At 33.3% G+C, this 24,569-nt stretch overlaps 2 protein-coding genes and 1 long non-coding RNA gene across 5 annotated transcripts in view; 2 read left to right on the top strand and 1 right to left on the bottom strand.

Moving 5' to 3' along the window:
- Tk (tachykinins) overlaps nucleotides 1–24,569 on the bottom strand; it is a 71,445-nt gene that overhangs the window by 30,499 nt on the left and 16,377 nt on the right. The window lies entirely within an intron of this gene.
- LOC139778886 (uncharacterized) lies at nucleotides 7,058–11,359 on the top strand. Its single transcript, XM_071717021.1, has 3 exons — nucleotides 7,058–7,219; nucleotides 7,392–8,112; nucleotides 10,441–11,359. Exons 1-3 carry the CDS (start codon nucleotides 7,058–7,060, stop codon nucleotides 10,593–10,595), a joined length of 1,038 nt encoding a protein of 345 aa, XP_071573122.1. The 3' UTR covers nucleotides 10,596–11,359.
- LOC139778880 (uncharacterized) lies at nucleotides 8,431–9,351 on the top strand. The gene is made up of 2 exons (XR_011719715.1): nucleotides 8,431–8,879; nucleotides 8,960–9,351. It is a non-coding gene; the product is annotated as an uncharacterized lncRNA (long non-coding RNA).

Here is a 24,569-nt window from a genome sequence, read left to right as displayed (position 1 = left end):
AGAACAACACAAATCAACGGCGACGAAGGCCGGATATTTTAGGGAACCAAGAATCGTTGTGCCATCGCGGATCCGGCCTCTTAAGGGAATCCGGGAAGCTGTGCGAAATGGTACCCACCCAGGAAGATAAGCAATGGCTCGGCTGCTGTTGCGAGAACGCCGAGCGAGACGAGACAGCGGACTGCTCGAGGTATTGCCGTTGCTCCGAAAACGCGAAAGATCTCACTCGGCTGCAACGCGAGAGCGCGCGCGCGCGTCGGCCAGTTCCAATGAGCAAACGAATCAATTATACAGCGGCAACACTCCGCAAAACGTTGCTTAAATCGGTACGGTCACGAAATAACGACGAAGGGGAATCCGAGATCAATTTATCGATGGAAGAATATTCGCAGAATGAGGATACGATAAGGATGTGTGAAAATCATGCATTCAACGTCTTTGATGATGCGAGGACGAATAACTACGACGATACGATCGACTTAAGAGATTTAAAGCCGCGCACATCATTTCGAGACGATCGGGCGCGCAGTGGCTCGAGCGAAGTGGCTCGGGAGTACAAGAAATTGAGCAACGATTTAAAGAGCAGCCAGGGAGAAGCAATGGGAACGCGGACGGCGTTACGAAAAAAGATTACCGCGAGATATCCTGCAGGTAAGGAATTCTCTTACGCGATAAAAAGTCCTGAAAAACGCGTGTCGAGGGACTCTTCAGGATTAAGATACGACGCAGCTGACTCCACATGTGAATGCAAGGAGCCCTTCCACGATCCTCCAGCGGCGTGTTCGACTGGTTCTTGCACCTGCATCGGGAATTGGGAGAATGCGGAGAGAAACAACAGCGATTCATCGCGAAGGATATCCGATACGGTCTACTGCTGCTGTTGCTGCTCCTGCTCGTCATCTACTTCTCACGACGAAAGGGATCCGGTGAAGAAACTCGAGTCCTTCTGCGAGCGGGTGAAGGCGGTAAATCAAGATATATTCCGCAAGCCGTCGAAGTCCACCTGTCGCAACGCAACGAGAACCAATGCGCGGGAATACGCTCACGGCGACGAGAAAAATCAATCCGAGTTCAGCGCTCGGAGGGCCGTCCGTGGAGCAAGATCTATCGAGAGAGAATGGTTAACGGATCCCGCTCGCCTGAGGCTTGAGAAGCCGAGGCGCAGACACGGCGGAGCGAACCCGGAGAAGATTCTTATTTATCCGCCGCGAGGAGAAGGCGGACCGCCTTTGACGCTCTACAAAAGATCGTCGAATATTAACTGTCGCGTGAAGGGCGACGCCAATACGGGATTCCGCTACAATGTGACGTATGTGCAAAAATTCATAAGCCCGATGTGGATTCCTAGCTTGTCGCCGGAAAGCCTTTCACGAGAAGCGGACAAGGAATGCGACTGTTCCGCCGATTATGGCTGAATCGGCGGTTGGCCCGATCGATTTCGTCCATTCGAAAATGAATTTGCTCGGGCTGCAATCACATGGAGCAATTGCGTTAATGGAGGTAGTATGGATGCACTTTCGCGCCGTTCGTAAACCTCGTTTTATTTACTCAATGCATGAATCGAATTGGTCGGTGTAGGAAATGTCGATTTATGAGAGAAAATTATTTCGAAAAATGTCAACTGCTTCACGCAATTCTTTACTAATAGATCTTTCGGTTCGCAAAAATTGTAAAATATAATTCAGACGAAAAATATATTTTTCATTGTAATATATACTTCAGCATTATGTAATCAGTAGAACATTTTATGTGTAAACATTTGTGCGTTAAAAAATACCCTGCGCTGCTTAGACACATACGAATTTATTAATGTAATGTCATATTATTTTTAGATATTAAATTTTTAGTTTATTATTCTTTCATTTAACACATATAAGAATAAAATATTTGAATGTAACAGTAATTTACATTTTGATTATTTTAAGAAACAAAATGGTTTGTAAAAGTAATTATTTTAAAACGCAGCTATTTTTTGTAAAGAAACTTTCTTCTATGACTTTACGAAGAAAAACAATATAAAATTTTATATTATGGAAAATATTTATTTTATAAAATGTATGTAAAATAATAAATATGTATGTATAAAAAAGTCTTTAGTCTTACAATTAGTTTGACTTAAATTAGACTTAGATTTAAATAAAATAGACTGTTAAATAACTGTTTAATTAACAATTGTAAGATACTTTTACGTATTAGAATCTCCCACACAAAAATCTACGCAATTTCTCATCTCGGATATGAAAAAAACAAATTTTAATAGAGACCTACCATCTAAAACGAAACTAGTACTGAGACACTGTACCATTTGTTAATTACTCAGCAAGCAAATCGGATAGCTTTTTCAACAGGAATAAGAGACAAATCGAAATAAATGGTTTTTCCTGTTAACTCATACACTTATGAAAATGGTACATTATTCATTTTACCAAAAACATTAGACAAAGTCTTAAACTTAAGTCTTAAATTTCTCCATTCACTCTGATATATCGAGTTTATGAATATTCAATAAAAGCAGCAAGTATTTTCCTCTCTTTTAATTTTTTCCTCTTTTTTAAATAGAAAAATACTTTTTCCATTTAAAAGAGATATTTTAGTTATACAGCTTATAATAATTATATTTACTACTTAATAATTATTTTGTTTGTTTATTCTAGCTCTATTAATGATTGCAGAATCTTTAGATTATTCTCTTAAAAGTCGTCTCTTTTCTAATATTTAATAAGTCAAAAAGTTGTGATAAAATGTTTCTGCATAAACATTTTATTTTAGATAAACATTTTAAATATTAATCAAATAAATACTAATATCATAATTTCATAAATAAATTATATTTTAGAAATACGTAATTATTTAACTAATTTTCTTATATCATACATCACTTTCCTCTGTTTAATATCTACCATATATACATATGTATACATATTAATCAAGATATCAAAGTTACCATATGTGTTAAATATTATAATTAAAAATATCGTATGCAATTACAGGATAAGAATTTGCAAACGTGTTTTGCCGAAATTTTCATCTCTTACAATCTGCTGATCCATGAAAAATTATAATAAATTTATTACAGATATTTAGCATAGAATTTATACATATAGATTCTACATATATATATAAATTCTACTACATATCTGATGTATATCATATGTCATCTGGGTAGCTTAAGTGTCTTTAGAAGAATCGACTTACAAGGACATTAGCGTAAATCAAATTCTTTAGAGATAAGTCTCAAGCCGTTACTACGTTTATATCTAACCGATTCTTAATTTTGGGAAGGCAATCAAGGTTTATCATGCAGAAACTTTTCTCGAAAATATCCAAAATAAGATAAGCGAAAAGAAAAGATCCACTGTCCGATGTTCTCAATTAAATATAATTTGTATTATTTTATGATCCAATCAGAATCTTTTTAAAAATTCGTTGAACTTCAGCATTATTCAAAATAGAGATTCAAAATATTTCTAGACAATTTCATTTAAAAACTGGATTCCTTTGACCAATTCCATCAAGCGTGAGCATACAACAACAATAGCGCAAACCACTTTGAGCCACTTGTTTCCCGTCATCATTGGAACAAGCAAGAAAATATTTACACGTATCGTTTTTTAGACGCGATTACTTCACAGTGCCGTATCCTATTCTTTTTTTCTCATTGTTCTTTCCGTCACGGTTCCGTGCGTAACAATGATTTTGTAAAGGAAACGTTCAAGCAGGGCAAACGATGACTGGCGTAAAAGAGTTAAAGCACTAATGAGATCGCGCCGAACTTTTTCGTTTATAAATGGCCGATAAACGAATGAGCGGCGCTTTTACGTGTACTCAATTTTCTGCCTTTTAAAGATAAACCGCAATTAAATCTATATATAGATTCTCGTTGTGTTGTTATGTAAAGATTATTCGTTTTTCTTTAGCAAACAGCTATTTTTTCAACAAAACTTGAAGCTTTCTGTCTAGGTATTGTTAAGATCTTGACGAAGATATTTAAGTGCAATCGTATCTTATTTCTCAGATTTTAAAAAAGGTTGAGGTACATTGCATTGTACAATTTATTTGATATAAAATAGTTTAATTAATTTATTAATAAATTATAAATTTATTTTGAATATATTTTGCATATTTATAATTGCTTTAACAAACTTAGTTATATATTGGCGTGATTGTACAAAGCCTGATGATTAATCAGTTTTTGTTAGAGTAGTACACTGCGATAGACGACTTTAAGTTCGCGTCGCAATACAATAAATTAGATTCCCGGCAATATGTCCATGCATTGCGTGCTACAATCGTCCTGAAACTAGAGAAAAAGGTATACTACGATAAAATCGACAGTGACGGATATCCTATATGTACACGGTGCATCTAATATAAAAAAAATCGATAGTTAGTGAAATCCTAAACCATTGCTTACGACCGAAGTGATATCTCGTTTTAAATTTCTTTAATAGAACGCAAAATAGAATAAAATATTTCGGAGGAAAACTGATCATGTATTCAATTTTCAAATATATATTTCATTTACATTTACATTATATATATGTATAATAACTCTATTACTCATATACGGTTTTATATTTATTTAATATTTTGCTTCTCTGATATATTTCAACAATTATTTATTTTAGGAAGAGAATTATTGTACAAAAATAATTCTCTTGGAAAATTACAATTTTGCAATTGCAATATTACTGTTGTTGTCGAAAAGTACTTTTTTAAATATCTTTTACATCTTTTATATCTAGTATTTTTTTATATCTTTAACGATAAAGCCAAAATGTATTTCAGTTTACGTCATTATTTCTTTCCACTGGAGCATATCTTAAGAAAACATTTTCTTTTGATTATATATGGCATACCTATAAATAAATAGAAACTGGCGCAATGTGGCGTAGAACGGGGATGTGTGGCGTGAAAAATTAAAGGAGGCCGAGACCCGCATTGGGTTGTAGCGCAACTGATAATGATGATGATGATGATGATGATGATAAATAAATAGAAAATGTCTTATGCGGTGAACGACGAAAAGACAGAAGCATGCATGAGTTTTCTGCATTATGAGACTATTACTGACATGTGTTTCAAATAGTATATACCAGGTTTTCTTCATCGTTTTTTTTATCACAAATTAACTTTTAATCTTTTTCACGTTAATTTTATACTCGCAACTCGTTGGCTCGCGTAAAGATACACGGGGCGGTCTCGCGCTGCGCGTGTAGGTACTTGAGGCGAGACACTACAGTGTCCCTTGATTTATTGTTACAATTATATCAATTCTTACAAATTTTAACTATTTAATATTAAATATCTGTAAATATCTGTAAATAAATCATTATTTTGTGCAAGATTTACTCCGGATTTAAAAAAGAATCAAATTATATTTTTGATATTTATACGTCTAAAGCGTAAGACAAAACGAAAGTTTCAATTACTTATAAACTAGCACTTATTATACTTCGACAATTTTGTTTAATGATAATTAATTTTAAGTTAAGAATTTATTTTTGAAAATGCACGAGTAAATCTCGGGTATTTTATATGTACACTGTGATGCCATGTATGCTCTTCTTCATCGCAAGATTCTGTTAGCACCCGGTGCGCGTTTTTTTGCGTTTTTAGCGTAAATGCGCTCTGCACTTCTCCCGTCGATAATAATTTGGCATTTTTGCACGAAATTTTTTGAACAAGTTTTTGCTTTCAAATTATACACACATAATACTTTTCCGCACAACGTCAATGCTTACATACACGTACAGAGGCCTGTTATTTCACTCCGTTTTATTCCTGATTAATGTCAATTAAAGATTAACGTATAAATAAAAGGTCATTCAAGCCTTAACATTTCAACTTTAATGAATAAGGATGAAAATCAATACTTATTGCAATAACAATTCTCCTCATATATAATAAAAACGTATAACAATATGCAATTTAAACATAAATTATTTAATAAATAAATATCTACACAAGATATGTGAGACTGACAATGCTGATGAATGTAGCAAGTAAAGATATATTTATGAAAAAAATTGAAAAATATTCAACAAATGATAAATAAAAACGTGAAAGAAAACACATATACGCGGAAATAAGCTGATTCGGAAATAAAATGGCAGAGAACAGTACAATCGTACTGGCTGGAAACTTGACAAATCAACCAACAATTTCAAGTAAATGCAACAGAAGCTATACGGAAGAGAAATTGCAGAAACTATGGACGAAAAACCTACGAACCTCTTCCGCGGTTATACTGCGTAGAATTTCTCCTCTTCAAAATACTTGTGTTCTACTGAATGTATCAAGATAAAACAATATTTCTCGAGAATTCTCAACTACTGTAGCTGCTTTAATATAATAAGTTGATTCCAAAGTTTGAAAGCAGAGACTTGAATGAAATTTTATGTTTTAAAACAAATTATTACCAGATTTTTTATTTTTCTATATGTTAGACAGTTAGATAATAATTGCTAATAAGATTTAAAACTAATAATATATAATATATATTGATACAAAATTTCTATTTAAATTATTTTTCTCTTAAAAATACAGTTTTTATGTTTTTATTACACATATATAAGGGAACCCGGGGCATAATGAGAATGCTAAGGGATTTAAACAAGTTTAAAACATATTAAAAATAAATTAATAAACTTGGTCTTGCACCAAAATATTCTTTGAAATATCCACTATAAGAAAAACACAAGTTATGCAACGTCTCGTCCGGATGGATATATGTGTAGTGCGCCCCCTGCGCAGTTACCAACAGGCGATTTTAAAGACTCTAAAACGCGCGTTTTTCTCGGTCCGCGCGCGAGTCGAGCGTCCCTTCCCCGCCGTAGCGCTTCATTGTTTTTCCTGTTTTGCGATTATCAACAGCGTGATTATTATCCTTGCTAGATTTCCGTCATTTATCGAGTATAAATGGACAAATCTACGCATAAATCAAGGAAGAGGAAGAAGTCATCGTCGTCCAGTCATCGTGATCGCATCGAGGATCTGGAAAACTAGTTATCGCAGCTGATCGAGGTATTATCGAGGAGAGAGGTTAGATATCCACATGTCGCCTCTTTATCGCCGACCGTGTCCTCTGCTCTCGCATGTCACACTGACCGAGAGTCGGATGGGAGAGAAAAATTCTGACGACATCATTAGAGAGGACAGCCCTGGTCGAGCGAGATCTGCCTCTCAGGTGGCAGAAATGGCAAGTCCTGCTAGACAGGTTAGGCCAAGGGATCCGCACGTTACAGGTGTGTACGCTCATCCCAGTTCTGTGGCACAGACAGAGGAGTCGACACAACCTTTTCCGATTAATCGGAATACCTTTTCTTCGGCTGTAGCGGGGTAAATAACCATTCAGATGATGGCTTGCCCACGTTCCCTCCCCGAGCTAGACAATAGTTTTGGCGGAGCCCGCTGCAGCTGAGAATTCGGCGGATACCCTAACTAGAGAGTTTTTCGCTGCCGTATGTCAAACAGCAGATATTCCTGGAACGACCTTGTCGTTCAGCAGTGGCGTGAGCTGGTTTGGAAGAGCCTTCCCGCGGATTAGCGAGAAGCTCTACTTAAAGAAGCACTCTTCCTCGGAGGAATTAGCCTTCATCAAGGCTCCTAAGCTAAACCCAGAGTGCAAATCGGCTTTAAAAAATAGGGCTATAGGCAAGAGAGACGAGTACTGTTGTATCAACCAGGATCAGGTCGGCTTCGCCCTCCTTGCTTTCGGAGAGGCATTGTCGGACCTTCTCAGACGAGAGACGCAAAGGTCCCTCATCGTCGAGGTTTGTGCTGCAGTCGGTAAACTCAACAATGGAGTAAAGAATATAGCAGATTTATACTATCGCCGTCCCTTGTCTAGACGGGCTCATATCAAGCCGGACTTTAATACTTTGGCCAAGACCACAACCGATACCGTTTCGGCAGATAATTTATTAATTAGTAATTCTTTCAGTAAGCAAATTAAGAACAGTCTCGAGGGAAAGTCCTCCAAGGACATTGTCAATGCTTCCTTGACGCTCTCGAAGGAGACTCAGCAGCGAATTAAGTACCCACGAGCAGCAGTAGCCAGTCGTCACACCGCTACAGGTCCCGCTCCAGAAGGTGTTAGAATAAAATCAGGTAACCAGAGCCGGCAGACTATCCGGTTTATTGATCCAAATGGACGGAAAATACATCCGATCCAGTGAATCTTCAAGCGGTTACAGATTATAAGCTACCCTTTAAGCACCATCCACCTCATTAGGAGTTTGAACCCTCCATTCATTTATCAGACAAGGAGATGCAAAGTACTATATGAGTCAGTATAAGGCCTAAATTTGATTTTAAGGAAAACAATTTTTTATGGATATAATTTAGACATTTGTATAATTACTGGTTATATAATGTAACTTTTCATTTGATTATGTATTAATTTATCCACTGATAAATGTAAACAGTTCAAGATTTGACTTTAGTTGACATTCGTACAAGAGAAATGTCGTGACATTGCATCTCTTTGCTGTAAACAGCTATCATGCCAGTGCCAACGGCACGGCGCTGCCACATATTCACGTCGCGTACAGCTGATCGAAAGGCCGTCAAGAAACGCGACAATTCATCAACTTTGATTGAATTTTTGGCCTTATTACACGTCAACGTCGTTTTGTCTTATACCTAACAAGTGCTAGAATGATAGAGCAGATATCCTGGTTGCCGATGTTCACGCTTATCGTCTACATTGCCACGTACAGCGTAGGCTGGAATCCGATTCCGTGGGCATTGATGGGTGAGATGTTCGCTTCGAACATCAAGGCTAGAACTTCTACTATAACTGTTTTCTTTAGCAAAGTTTTGAACTTTATCATAGCCAAGTTCTCCATCAATCTTGAAGAAGCGTTCAATGGCAAGTACGTGATCTTCTGGATATCCGAAGATTTCTGCATCATTAGTATCTTTTTCACGGTATTACTGTTGCCCGAAACAAAAGGCAAGACTCTTCAGCAAATCCAAGATGAACTCAATGGAGTGACTTCAACTATAAACGTCGAAAATAGGACAAAGAAGTGAAGAGAGAACGCTCACGTTCGATCATCCTGACGAATGGTATATGTTGAATACCTGATGAATTCGCGAGACACTTTGAAGTGATTAGATATTTGTAAAAAATGAGTAAGGTAAAGTTTTATAACATATCTAGGGATTTGCTATCATTATACACTGTAGAAGAATCAAGCAGAGTACCAGAAATGCGGATAACATATGTGCCTATACCACTGCCAAATTTATACAGATATAATCATATCTAAATATAGGTAAAAAAGGAATGTTTTCGATGAGCTTGGACCACTGTTCAGTCTTCTGTTACTAATATTGGTTTAATCACAAAAAAAAAAAAACATACGGAAAACGGAAAATGGATCAATTAACGAACAATGGTTCGATGATTTAAACGAAGTAAACGATAAATGAAAATTTAGAAAGAGTAAAACGGAGATTTTATTCTATTTTTGTTTAGATTTCATATGTACGCAGAGATATTTTTTTTTTATTTTTTCTACATGGAACCAAAAATACTTGTTTTCCAAAAACCTTTACACAATGACTAATACGGTTCATAGCAATTATATAATGCAACTGTATATAATGCAAGTCATACCATGCATATTTATAAATATCCTTGCGATATTTCGTTACGTATTATTGTATGCACATATTTGTAATTTTCGTTTTCTAGCGTAAAAAGAAGATGTGCCAGTAAACGTTACTACGTTTTCAAGCAAGTTCCTATTTGATCCGTTATTAGGAAACGTGGAGCAACAATAAGACTCTTTTGCTTGTATTTTATCAAGATTTAGTATTGCGTATGTTGGACGTGGAGTGTAAAAGTAAAGTGAAAAACAGAAAAGATTAATTTTGCGACGTATTTTTTATTCACGGATTAGAGACCAGTCATTTTGTAATACGTCCAAAAAAAAAAAAAAAAAAAACGTAATTATTTACGACGACAAAGATATCGAAATTTAAAAGGAAGTCGTTTAAATTTGATATCTTTAAAAGGCCAATAAATTGATGAAATTACGTGCAAAAAGAGAAATAGAGAGGGAGAAATATAAAGTAACTTTATTATGACTAATATTTTTAACAAAAATTTGACAACAACAAGACAGTTATCGATATATTTAACCATCTAGAGAAGACAATCAAAATATTTAACTATCTAGAGAAGACAATCAAATAATGTTATTTTCAGTTTTTTGAACTTGTTTCTTTACAAATAGTGAGTGAAATTCTCGAAAATTGTATGTTTCGGTACAATTTCCCATAAAATCTATGTTAAAAATGCCAACTTTGAGATTTAATATCTCAATAACTAGACGTCAAATCACCTTAACGAACGGAAAAGTGTGTTTTCTTCTTACACACCCTATCATTTCTTAGGGTTCATATTTGGCTCTATTTATTTTTCAGTTTCTATTCCTCCAGGGAAAAGGGAAAAATTGACGAGATTAACTCTGAACGTATCGCCAAGCCTTTTTTCTGCTTTCTGCAGAAGAAATAGGCTCACACCCGTTGGTGAGAAGAATTTTTTAAGAGGTAGCGGCGCTGAAACCACAGCGTCCTAGATACATTTTTATTTGGGATTCCGGCGCAGGTAATCACCTATTGATCTACTTTATACCCCCACGAGGATCTCTCGCTGGAAGTCCTCTCTAGAAAGTTGGTGACGCTTCTCGCGCTCACAATTGCTCAAGGGTTGCAAACGCTAGCAGCTATATAACTTTCAAACATCACAATTACCGAAACCTTGGTCATCAAAATTCCAGCCAGTCTCAAGACTTCGAAGATTGGAAGACCGCAATCCTTGCTCATCTTTAAACCTTTTGCAGACCAAACCATTCTTAATACCGGTTAACATATTGATCTTCTCTGTATTGCACAGTGCATGATTGGGATTCTGTATCGCAAACAGGATCTCGGGTGCAAATCTGGGCTTTAAATATCTACACATATATCCATCCGGACGAGACGTTGCATAATTTAGAAGTTGAACGAACTTACCTTAAGTGAAGTTCGACTATAATTATGCTGTCTCGTCCGGATGGATAGTCCCACCCTCCCAATCCCCAATTTCAGATTTGCAGCTTTAAAAGTATGAAGCGCTACGGCGGGGAAGGGACGCTCGACTCGCGCGCGGACCGAGAAAAACGCGCGTTTTAGAGTCTTTAAAATCGCCTGTTGGTAACTGCGCAGGGGGCGCACTACACATATATCCATCCGGACGAGACAGCATAATTATAGTCGAACTTCACTTAAGGTAAGTTCGTTCAACTTCTAAATTTTACTACAAAAGAATAGTTTAAAAGGACAAAATTATTGTTTTACTGAAAGCGTGAGTTTTTTTCCTTATTATACATTTTATGCGGGACATAATGGGATATCCCACAAAACTTTTTTATTAATGTTTAAAACTTCTTAAAAGTGATTTATTAGAACTTAGAACACGCAATATATGTAGGAATGTATTATTACACTTTTAATTATATAATAATAATATTTTATTAATAATACTTCTCTTATTATTACACTACACACTTTTCTTATTAAAATATAAATAAAAATCGAAATTTGGTGTAATAATCTTTGGCATCAATATCGCGTAATATAATATAGGTATTTACTGATAGCGTATGAAAGAAAAAATAAAATATTTTAAGAACAAGACGTTATGTCCCGTAGACTAATGCTCCGTTATGCTCTGAAATGTATAAGTTTACTTTAAGTAATATAAATCATGACAAATAATCAATATTTACACAGATACTTTATTATAAATTGACAAGAAAAGATCATTTAATTATGTAAATGTATTTACAGTAATAACAAATATAATTTTATCATTGTTTATCTTGTGCAAATGTATCAAAGAAACTGCAACTCAGTCGCGGAAAGCACAGCGAACGCATATTAAACAATTTGTAGAATCTTTCAGCTATAAATAATATCAAAGTTGATAATAACACGCGGTTAGAGACATCTAAGAGTAATAATTTCGAAACATTTCATTACTATCAGCATCTCTGTAAAGAGATATCCTATTATGCCCCGTGGTTCTGTTATGCTCTGGATTCCTTTATATATATAATATTTGCTAAAATAATTGCTTGATTAAAATAATCTAGAAATATAAGAGCTTATACAGCAATTGCGTATATATCTAAATTAACAAAAATACAACGCAAAAGTATCTAAATATGTACACGATTTCAATACTTTCAATACAAAGTTTGTTTCAATACAAACATATCTTCGAAAATTTTATTAACAAGTTTTAAATGTCAGCATTGCATAAAATAAAATAAAAGTGTAATATTAAATAACGTATAACGTTAGGTAGCATTATGACATTTGCGCTCTGGCAATATATAGATGTCTGCTATAAATGATTAATGCTCACAAGACTCTACAATTTCAAAGCATATATGATCGCGTTATATCGTCTCGATCTAGCCATTTAAGTGATAAATATTTATTAACTCTACTCTACGATCTATTCATAGCCAAATAAACAGTCGCGTTCCGCATTCTGAGGTTTAAAACCATTTCAGAAACTTTTTTTTAAATATGTATTGCTTTCTTGCATTATAATAAATTTTGCATTTTTTATTGCATTCCGAATTTTTTATATTAAATATATTTAAAGAAGAAACGAAAAAAGCAAATAATCGAAAGAAGAATATCCATCTTTTAAATTAATTTAACTTCAAATTTTAATTAATAATTATAATAACTTAATATTGCGTAAACGGTTTTATTGAATCCTAATTCGTGTTTCTTATGATTATCATTCTTTCCTCGCAATTCAATTATGATCACTGCGACTTGCGTAAAAATAGAACGATAAAATAAAATTGGGAAAACACGAAAAATGTAGATAATAATATCAGATAACAGAGACATTACGATCCTCCAAAAGGGGATGCTCAAAAAGTGGATTTTTATATCTGCGCAGGGAGGGTTGGAATAATACGGTTTCATTTATACCTAATGATCGCTGCTTTCAATCTTGTAATGTTCTATCTTCCAAAATCACATCTCTACCTTTTCTCATTCATATCCACGCGTAGTAACGCTTATACCATTGTATACATTACATTATATACAGTGCAATTGGGAGTATTAATCTTGTCCAGCGCGCATGTATTCTCACACATGAAAACTTTGAGAAGTGAGATTCTATGATTTTTTTACAAAATAATGTATTTGAGCAATTAACTACATAAGCTAAACATAGTTCTAGAATTGCAGTAACATAGTTCTAGAATTATTTTAAAATAAATTATGTCAAAATTTAAATAAAATCTTTTAATTTTTTAAGAAAAAACAGGTTTATAATAAAGAATAGATTTTAAAAAATCCTTAAGTTTGTAAATTCTTCATATATTATACTATGTACGAATTATATTGATTATTTTTCGTATTTAGTTGGATTCTTTTCGACCGTAACAAAAAATTTAATACATTCTAATCTACAAACGCACAATCGCTACGTATATAATATTTTCTTGTAGATATACGTTTGTAAAATTTCGGTAATATCCTTTTTGGTAACATAGGTACTTTTTGGTAATATCCTTTTTTACAAGACTTTACCAGGCTCACAAAATATTGTTTATCTCGTAAAATACGGCAACTTTTATAAATAGATTAGTATCATAAAATGCGCCGCGATTTAGTGCTACGGCAAGAATACCTATCTATCTAGAATTCGCAAATTCGCGTAACTGGATTAAACGATGATTAATAGACCGATTTTATCTTGCTGGATTTAAATATAATTTTTATGGCATAAAAATAATTCTAGACTAACTAGAATGGCGATAATAAATTAAATTGCTTTAATTACTATGCTCTATTATTCTTCATCTAATGTTCACGTTGATATGTAAAGGTCTGACGTGTCTTGCATCCTTATCTTAAATTTATCATGATATTGGTAACAGATATCACCAATGGATTTTTAGTAATAATCTCTGATAATTAGATTAAATTAATAAGCAATCCATTGAATATATGATATCACACGATAATTCCAGTTTTAAAATGATTTTCAAGGATACTGATTAAAATCTCACTCCCCTACATTTTTTCTACCCATCTTCAGGATAGTATTTTACTTCAACCACCTTTCGGCTGCAAAGGTGCTTGTGGGGCTTTTAAGGTAGCGATAAAAAAAATCATTAAACGTTGGAAACGTTATTCCAGGCAACATTTTATACCGAACAATTGCACGTTTACGTAATGAAAACGCTTCGAGAGACACTGATTTTAGAAGATCTGATAGGAATGATAAATAATTTAAGGTAAAATCTGTATGTACCTATAAAGAAAATATAACAAGTAACAAACATTTCAATCAAGCGTTCAGTATAACAAAGAGAGAAATTATTGTAATGTTCCTTTGTCTTATCCCAAGAAAAATACTCTTGGATAATGAGCGCACTTTTTTATTAAGAATGCAAAAATAATATGAAACGTGTCTGAGAAAAAAAAAATTAAAGCGTAAGAAAATCAGCGGATTGTACTATTCTTCCAATTATTCAAAGAGATGATAGACTTATTTTTCTCTTCCAGTCATTACGAAATGGCGAGGAAAGCTTTAAAAAGAAGTTTAGAAAAATGGCTTGTAAGATAACTCTCTCAACTACCCTCCAACTACAACGAGCTACTTCCACCCTTTAAAGTTTCCTTTCCATCTTCGACGTTAAAACAGCTACGTTACGCTGGATCAATTCGAATAAATAAACGGTGCAATATGTTCAAAGAAATATTAAATATAAGTCTTCTTCTTTATTTTTCTTCGTCTGAATTTGTATCTTCCAAGTTATCGTTATCTCGGAAAAAATATGTGTACATTTTTGCGGCCGAATAAAAAGTATATGTGTATAAAAAGTATAAATAAATTCCTCGTAAAGGGCAATGGACGGTTTTCTGCTTAACATGAAATGCATTGACCCTTCCCTCTACTCCCTAACTCCGTGACGACACATATCGGATATGCGGACGTCATTATATTACAGTATGCGAGAACGCTCTTCATGCGTCATTCTATGAGACTCAACCCTCGCTTATTACAAGTTATAAAAAACAAATTCTCAATGGATTGTAAAAGCATACTGCGCCTTGTACTGAATTTTCCACGCGATATAGTTGCGCTTAAATCGAATAAAAGTGCGGTTATATATTCTTAGTGGAACGTTTAATCTATTTATGCGGAGACGTTATCTATAGGCTATTCCTGTTTATATATAAGATGTGTCGTGAGATACGTGTAGCTCGATGATTATTCCAAACACGAAAGAGGCGACAAGTGAAGCGATTTCAGGTATATTTTCATACAAACTTCTATAACCATCCTGTTCTCGACTAGAAAATGTGTTACTAGCTAAATTTTGATATACATGATAAGTGTCGTTTATTTTTCTATAAACTCTTGCTTACAAACTAGTATAAACTTTTTTGATAAAATGATATATAAATTCTGCACGATTAGTCAAGCTTCCCTTTTATTTTCTACTCTTATTAAATAATTATTATCTTTTTGTACAATCAATTGGTATTAAGATTAGACTGAGCAGACACATCAACTAAAACCGACGCAAAGATATTTACTGCAAATTGAATCGCCATTTCGTTAGCCATTAATGAATGACCACTCGGTAAATGGTAGGCGACACTCCAAACCGACCGCGATTTAATCCTCTTCCCCACATACATATAATCGAAAGATTGGAAACGCGCGTCAATTTTACAGGGAAGTGTGCTCCGCGCGTGCACAATCGTCATCTAATGGATTTAAGGCCTGTCACACACAAAATGACATAACTGCATATGCATAACATCCTTAATAGCAATAATATCCTGTACATCTATAGAATATACTAAGGATGTACTTAATATACTGAGAACATCCTTATAATATTTTATACTTTACGATATCCTCTGAACATTCTCAGAATATACATTTGCTGTTAGAGTATAAGACTGCCTAGATCAATAAGCATCCAACGTAAAACATGCTGTTATGTAAATCAATATGGCTGGATGCTCATTGGACTAGACACTAGACAGTCTTACGTTATGCATATGCAGCTATAGAATAAACAATTTTAATGGAGAATAGCGTAAGAAAAACAGACGAGATGCGCGCACGTACATTTTGAGAGGAAATTATACTTGTGGTTTGGTAACGAAACATGCATAACGACTGTAATTGCCTTCAAACGACATTAGTTTGACAGCAAATGTCGTTAATCGCTTTAACCAACCCTTACATCCGTCAACCGTCGAGGATTCATTAAGAGACATTTGTCGCGGGGCGTCCGCGGAAAGCGTGCGTGCGCAACTCCAGGCTCGATATAGTCGTCCATAACCGCCCGATTCTAATTTGCCGACTCGTGCAATTTCACGGCTCGAGATTAAATTGTGACGTTAGATTCACCACTGCGTAAAAATGATCGCCGCCACCGCGGCGATGTAAAACAGAGAGCGGAGTAGGAAATGTCCGGAAGCAACGTGAGCGGCGTCGCAGACGATGTATAAAAACACGGCCCGATAACGTGATACGATATAAAAAGAAAAAAAAGAAAAGGAACATGTTTCTCCTCCGGAAAACGCACGTGCGAGCAGCTCTCGTCGTTACAACGAACTAACGTGCGTCGTAAAACACGTCGTAACTTGCCGCATTGGTAGAGTAACATCGGACACGGTAAATACGCGATGGGAGGATGAATCAGATCAATATCGAGCAACTCTGTCCAAGGTTGGATATAGAAATGATTGTCTAACGAAAATAATTAATTGACTTTCGTTCGCTTCAACGTACGTTAAAGAGAGTTAAAAGCGATTAGCAAGCTTTCAAAAATCCATCTATATTAATTTTTAAATTCGTTCCTTTGTTACTTGCAGATTCATCTTGTTAGAATTTTAAATTCCGAAGACCGCGCGTTCGCATTCTGTACTTCACTTCACTTAACAATTGAAGGTAATAAGATTCTCAGGAAATGACGTTGCATGAGACAAGCAAGATACAGAATGAAACGATCAGTGCTAGATACCGAGTTATGAATATGGATTTTTTTTACTGTATTTGAAACAATCATTAAACGTACATAGCTAAAATTTATACAAGTAATTTGTGTATTACAAACAAATAAAATTGAATCTTTATTAATTAAACATTTAATATTATTCAGCATATTAAAAATGTTACTATCAATTTAGCATATTAAAACCGTGGAGTTAAAGTGCAATCAATTTCTTTGCAACAACTTGTAATCGATGTATTCGCTTTGATCGTACTCGCTTTCGTAGTTATGAAAGAGTATGAGCGCACATACGATATATCGAAGAAGATATTTCTTTAAAGTTATGCATCTCGTAAGTTTTGAGAGGATTACTCTGTCAGTCCCCGAGTCCGAGTCACTAATTAATGAAAAGTTTTCCTACGAAATTTGTATGAATAATGATATCCATTATTTCGAGACTGCTAATAAAGACAAAAACAATAAATAAGTATAACTCCCACTATCATTTGTAAAAATCTGTGCGAGCAAGACTCATTATGTTATTTAACAATAGGATAAGTTACAACACCACTGTTTTGAGCTAATTAGCGTTGTAACTTCTCATCCGTCCATTGTGCGTTAACATCAAATCTTTTTTAAGAACAGCATAAGTTAAAGAAAACTCCAATTTGCTACTGAAAATATTAAAGCGCTTAACTTAATTTTTTTTATTATACTATTGATTTAAAATGCGAATCTAACGCGCTCTATTCATGAAATTCACGAAAATGAAAAGTACATATTGTGTGCTTTGTTCTTGTCTTTTTCATCTAAGGTCTCTCGGTCAACGTTCCGTTGACAAAACGTTGGAAAGAGAAAAGCTTCGTTGACTGATGGATCTTGCTTAATGTATATATGCTTTTAGAAAGAGACAACGGTACAGAATATTGTGCCTTTTCATTTACCAACGTTCTATAGCGAAAATATGAACATGATCCAGAAAGGTATGAAAAATCCGACAAAGTTACATCCATATAGATTCGCGCGTTCAGCGCTATGCAATAGAAACGCGCGATAAAAAGCAATTTCTATTCAAAATTTCAACGAATTTTATTCGTAAAAACCATATATTTATTGTGCGTAGTGTTGACAATTGTTAGGATTAATAATTCATAAAAATATTATTTTTCCATTTAGCGCGAATTTACGAGAATTCAACGTCCCTCCAGCCAGCACCGACACCGAGTGTTTTGTGCGACTTAAATAGAAAAACGGTATAATAATATTAATGACGTAACAAAGAATGATATGCATTTATCATAATTTTCTACTTAAAATGCCGCGCATAAATGAATGGACATTAATTGATACCCGATCGTATACAGTGAGTTACCAAGTCTTTGAAATTGAATATTCTCCAATTCTGATGTAAAACAGCTTCGTGTATTACATTATTGACATAGGAAATGCTAAAGTATGCTCAACGTGGAAAACAAAACAAAACAATTCAAATGCACTCATTAATATTAAAACTGTAAAAGATTATTTATCAATAATGATAGTGCACGATATATCATCTATTGCTGAAATAATTTCTTCATAAATTACAATTGCTCTGGTGTACCTATGTACATGCAAATATACACATTAATAATGTCGAGGTGTCCTAACGAGCGAGACTTAATTACTCGAATATTAATCTTTCGATTTAATAAAAACATTTTTTTTCAAGTAAATAAACAAAAGGTCGATTAAAACTTTTATTGCTCTACTTGTGCATTTGATAATTTATTCGCATATATCTTTGCGAGATCCGCTACCTTCTAATATTAGCTTAGTACAGTTAATTATATTTGCAAAGAAAAATTTTTATAATACTTACATAAAATTATAATAATTTTAGTAACATTCAGTAGCGTTCCAGGATAAAATTAAATTCCGTAACCTTCAATAGTATTTAAAAATTATTATTAACAGTTACTTCTATTCTTAGCCAGTTATTCTAAAGCTAGTCATTCAGAGATTCGACGCACACATCGCATACATGTAATTAGTGGTACAGTCAGAATTTAACGACGCGCAAGATAAGCGGCGCGAAGCGCTCCACTCAGTAATTACCTTCGTGGTAATCATAAAAGTAGGACCGGCACCGTTATAACATTATACATTACCTTTCGCACCGCTTTACACCTTCGCTCGTATTAACAACCCTGAAAGAGCATGCGAGCAGCTTTCAAGAGTATCTGCTAAATGTCAACGCGATATTGCCATAATTTCACGACTATTGCAGTTGCCGACTATAGTTATACGATACAACTGTAACTCTTCGCCACCCTATGTCTAGTGATGATCGTCGCAAAGATGTCTGTCGTTCCGATTGTGTTTTGCTTTCAACCTCCACGCTCACCAATTATATGTTTATTTTGCTTAGTTCTGAAGGTAGGCACCAGAGTAATGTTTCAATACAACGAGGTATTTTCCGCAGTTCTTTTCTCGCGGAGAAACATCTCTGGCGTAAGATTTTAGTCAACTATCAGTCTTGATTTGAACGTATAACGTGCGGTAGAGTTATTCGACCATGGAGCTATTTGTCATTTTTTTTTTCGACGAAATCTAATATCATTTTCTTCTTAAATTTCATTGGTATATTACTCTATTTTTTTTTACATAATACTCAAAGTTATGAACAATCTTATTTTACTTCGCCGCAATAGAAATAATAATTAACTTAGATGTAATTTTATATTTAATTGTACTACATAAACATTGTTTGTACGTTACATTTTTACGAAGAATATCGTATAATGGATGGTTACATAAAGTCATAAGGTATTATATTTTTGGTAAAATTAAGAAGAAACTATCATTTTTTTTTAATACAATGGCTTATTACCATTAAAATAAAATAATTTGTAATTATTATTCTTTAATTAATCATTATTTTAGAACAATCTTAATGTGGGATATTCATACCTGAATACGTTATAACCGTGAGACTTAACTGACAACTTTTCGCAGTACTTCCTTAACAGGTAAATGAGGAAATGTGTATGCTTATTTTAAAACGTGAATTATATTTATATATAATAACAACCGTTTTTTTTTTATTAAAGCAGCATCGAAATAAATCGGTAAATAGCGATGTCATGAAAGATCTTCCAAAAAACACTGTCTGTATGACTTGTACATACTTGTGACGAAAAATTTGAGCCTGGACAAAGACTTGTATGTAAACAGTTAGCTGAACTGAATAAATGATATAACAAATGATTGCTTGCAACCTACATTTTGACAATAGAACGATGAAATATCCATTATCAGCTATTTCGACGCTTCAGAATGATAACAAGAAGGTGAAAAACCGAAATTTGATCGCTCGTATGCATTATGGGCATACAATATTAAATCTGAGTTGTTATCTCTAACTAATGCAACAAAAACTTGTATTTTATTATTCTCGACTGCGCGTTTTATTTAACGACATGTAGTAGTACTTATTATTGATAACCCGTGCACATTTGTTCATTTTCATTTGTGTAGATATGATTTTATTCTTGCCTACTTGACATAATTTGACAAAGAATGTAATTACATTGCAGCTATATTATCGTTAGGCTATAATATTAAACGATCAGATTTATCTCATATTCTGTTTTTAATCCTACGCGATCATAATATTTAGAACACATTAAGAATATCTTGAATTGTAATATTCATCAATTAATCACATAAATTAATTAACTATGTTACAACTGGCATAGAATTTTACTAAAAAGTAAGAATGTATTATGTCAATTGTGGTAGAAGATAGTTACCGTAATAACATATCTACAAAAATATTCGTAACATTATAGATAAAAAAAATCATATATTTTTTGTTCTCTATATATAAAAGATTACATTCCAAATTTACAGTATATACTATGATATGATGTAAATATTGTGCGTATATATACAAACATCTATATGTACAATAAATATATATTATAATATATATTGTATATATTATAATACATATTAGTGAATAGCAATTACAATTGACATTTTAATCTAAAAAGCCGACTGATAAATGTATTAATATTGTAAATATTTTAGAAAAGGACAAAAATAATTTATAAAGCTGCTTTTCAGAAATAGCAATTTGTCAAATTTATATCCTTATCGCTAACAACCGCAGTTTTCCCCTTGCGCTAGTATTTATTTATTGGTTGCTTTGACATTTCATATTTATCAGGAGAAAGATAAATAAACCGTATATCACGAAAGCGGAATAAAGGGTATAAAAGCATAAACAGTATTAAATCAATCTTTTGATTATTGTAATTTTGAAAATTATTCAATCTGCGATACAACTTCAGTTTTGTGTAATTCGGTACAATTTTAAATATTATATACAAAACATGATATATATTTATATATATAGATATTGTATATATATATATATATATATATATATATATATATATAATATGTACAGAATAAATAAACTTCCTTTGCCCTCGTTCTTCACCAAACGAACGTCAGTGCCCTCGTGTTAGTCCTGCGCTGCGCTTGTATGTTTGTCACTGTATTAGTGTGATATTGCCACATAGTTTTCTCAGATAAAGAGTCATTATTTCTAACATCTGTTAACTTTAACCGATCATTAACTTTTCAGAATAATCAATAGAAGTTGGCTATTCTGAAAGTTAATGGTCGATTAGAGGTTGACAGACACTAGAAATCCCCCAAACATAGTCTTGTAAGAACAAGAGAATGAAACATCGATCGGTACATTAATCTAAAATAGTAAAACTTTCATTTGGCATGACATGAGCGCTCTTATTTGCTCTTGATATGAGCACTGAGCATAGATATATCACACGTACGTTAGCACTTTCAAAGTCTAATCTAAAAATTGTAAACGAAATTTTGCAAAATAATCATACAAATATAATCTAAAAGGTTGTAAATAAAAAATCAAAATGTTTTAGAGTCAAATTTTATGCCACATCTATGCAATTGAAGAAACAAAGATGTGATTACAAATTAGCGCTCGCCTAACGAAGGCAATAGAGGGATAAATATGAATCTATTTTTCTTTTATTGTTACTTAGAAAATACAGAATTATATCAAAAACAAAAGATTAAAAGCCAAAAATAAAAGTGCACTAACACACACATATATATATTGTTTCTTAAAATCTTGATCTATCTGCGCCAAGTTCCTATCTGTTCTTTCCTGTGCCACATATTTATATACGTTTTCATACGTGATTTTATAGAATATTCATCTCTCTCGACGCTACATAAATCTGCAGGATAGCTCCCAGAAGACACACGCGTCCAATTCGTCGCGTGTCAATATAAAACGACATTAAACTTAAAAAAGAGTATATTCTTATCGTTGCATATTCCTGTATTTATGTATTGCCATAAAATGATTCTCAAAAGAACTAACAGTGTTATTCTCAATTACATATCGTCCAATAAAAATCGTGTTTTAAATAAGCAGTGTTCGCTGCTATTAAATTTAAGTTATACATGATCTTTTCGGAGTAAGAGAATCAAATTTAAACACCATAATTTTTTAGATAAATATTATCTAAAACCATCATCAAACTCATATAAGGGCACATAGAAAAACTTAAGCAGTAAAACGTTAGCAGTAAGAAAATCAACAGTTGGATTTGCTATTACCACTTACCTACGTTATGCCACTTAAGTTTTTGACTGTGATTGGCTGATTTGCTTACCGCTTAAGTTTTACTGCTTAATTTTTTCTATGTGCGATGGCCCTAAAATATTCTTTACATTGTATTCAATCGTATGTTTATTCTTCATATTTCAAAATGTCAACATCGTTACATCTCCTTTGAGCATTTAATGTTACGACCTTGACTTCCGGTGCGCTTCATGCCCACGCGAACTGTGGAAAGGGCAATTCCGACTAGATTAGCATCAGACTCGCTACCGCTGCACATAGACAAGAACTAATAAACTGAGTCTATGGTAAACTGGTGGTCGCGCTCTCTCGCTTCGATTATGGCACGAAGGGTCGTGAAGTGTTCAACTAGCTGTTGTCCCGTCGAAGAACTCCCGTCTAAATACCATCCATGTTTGCAAATCAACTTACTACCAAGCAAGCCATACAGATACGCTTTCTCGGAAGACTGATGTTTTTTTTCCATTTACTTTGATACAAGTGCAAAATTAATTGAGTTAATTGAACAACTAATTGACCAAGAATTCAAACGGACGTTATCTTTACATACTGCAATATGCAATTAAATTAAAATTGTTAATAAAAAATTAATGTATATTTTTAAATTAATATCTGTAGGTACTTTATCAATTATTTACAGAAAATAGTAGTTTAGATGGTTAATAATAACTCGTGATCGCCCGTCGGACGATTTGATCATTATCATGTAAAAAATACATTTTAATCAATACGATAATATTGTAATAAATCTTCTCTTATTCTGTTTTAGTTAATAATTTAATTCTAATTTGTACATCTCAAAATTTAATAGCAGTTAACATACAGATATATACACTGGATATCATTATATTACGGTTTAAAAATTGTTATAAAATAAAATAAATTTTTAAGTAAAATGAATGGATTCTCTAATGACACAATATTGACAATACGTCACGTTTGTATTATGCAAGGTAGTATTTTAAGAGCGTATTAATTGAGAATTATTGCATTGCTTAATACGTATAATTATATGCTTTTACTATACGCATTACTGTGTACTCTTCTGAATTACAAGCCCAATCTTAATCCATATATCAAACACTTTCTGGCTCAATATGAGATTACTCCATACGAGCTTATTTTACCACATTATTTGGTTCTTATTTAAATAGCACAAATAAATTTATTCATCAATGGATGAAATGTCTTTATTAAACGATGCAAATTGTGTGCATTGTTGGTACTCAGATTTCCAGAAAACATTTCATATTTACTCGTAGATATCGTGTGCTTGAAAGAAAGCAGACCATTGAGGATCGGAGAGCAATTTGCAATTACAATGCCTTTCTTAAGTACCACAAAGCAATTCCATGAACCTCATCCTTGTAGCTCTTTCGATCTTTTCAAATGCATGATTGCACGATCTTGACTTGAGAAATTTGAATTGCAATAAGAAATTGAAGCAAGGAATGAAGATATTACGCTCTATTGTCCAGATTTATATACAACGTTTATATAGTCAAAATACTAAACCTTTTTATTGTTATATATGTTACTTTGTAAAATTCTTATTAGTGAATCTATAATTATGATGATAAATGTGTCTTTGGATAAACAATTGCATCTAAATAGATTTTTCTTAAGAAAATGATAAACAAAATAAAAGATTTATAGAAAAATTAATTTAAATTTAAATATCGAGCCTACGGAATAGTTTATTCTATATATTTTAAACTCTTTATTATACAACAGTTAAGAATAAATTACATTATTATTTATGATTCGTACACGAGAGATTATCTTTTAATATTAATTCTAATATTAAATATTAATGTTTTTGTAATCAT

This window comes from Temnothorax nylanderi, unplaced genomic scaffold (genome assembly GCF_030848795.1).
Source record: "Temnothorax nylanderi isolate EJ_2023f unplaced genomic scaffold, tnyl_v1.0 TNYL_tig0200_pilon, whole genome shotgun sequence".
NCBI lineage: Eukaryota > Metazoa > Arthropoda > Insecta > Hymenoptera > Formicidae > Temnothorax > Temnothorax nylanderi.
Note: the sequence above shows the minus strand (reverse complement) of the source record. Positions and strands in the feature narration are given on the sequence as shown.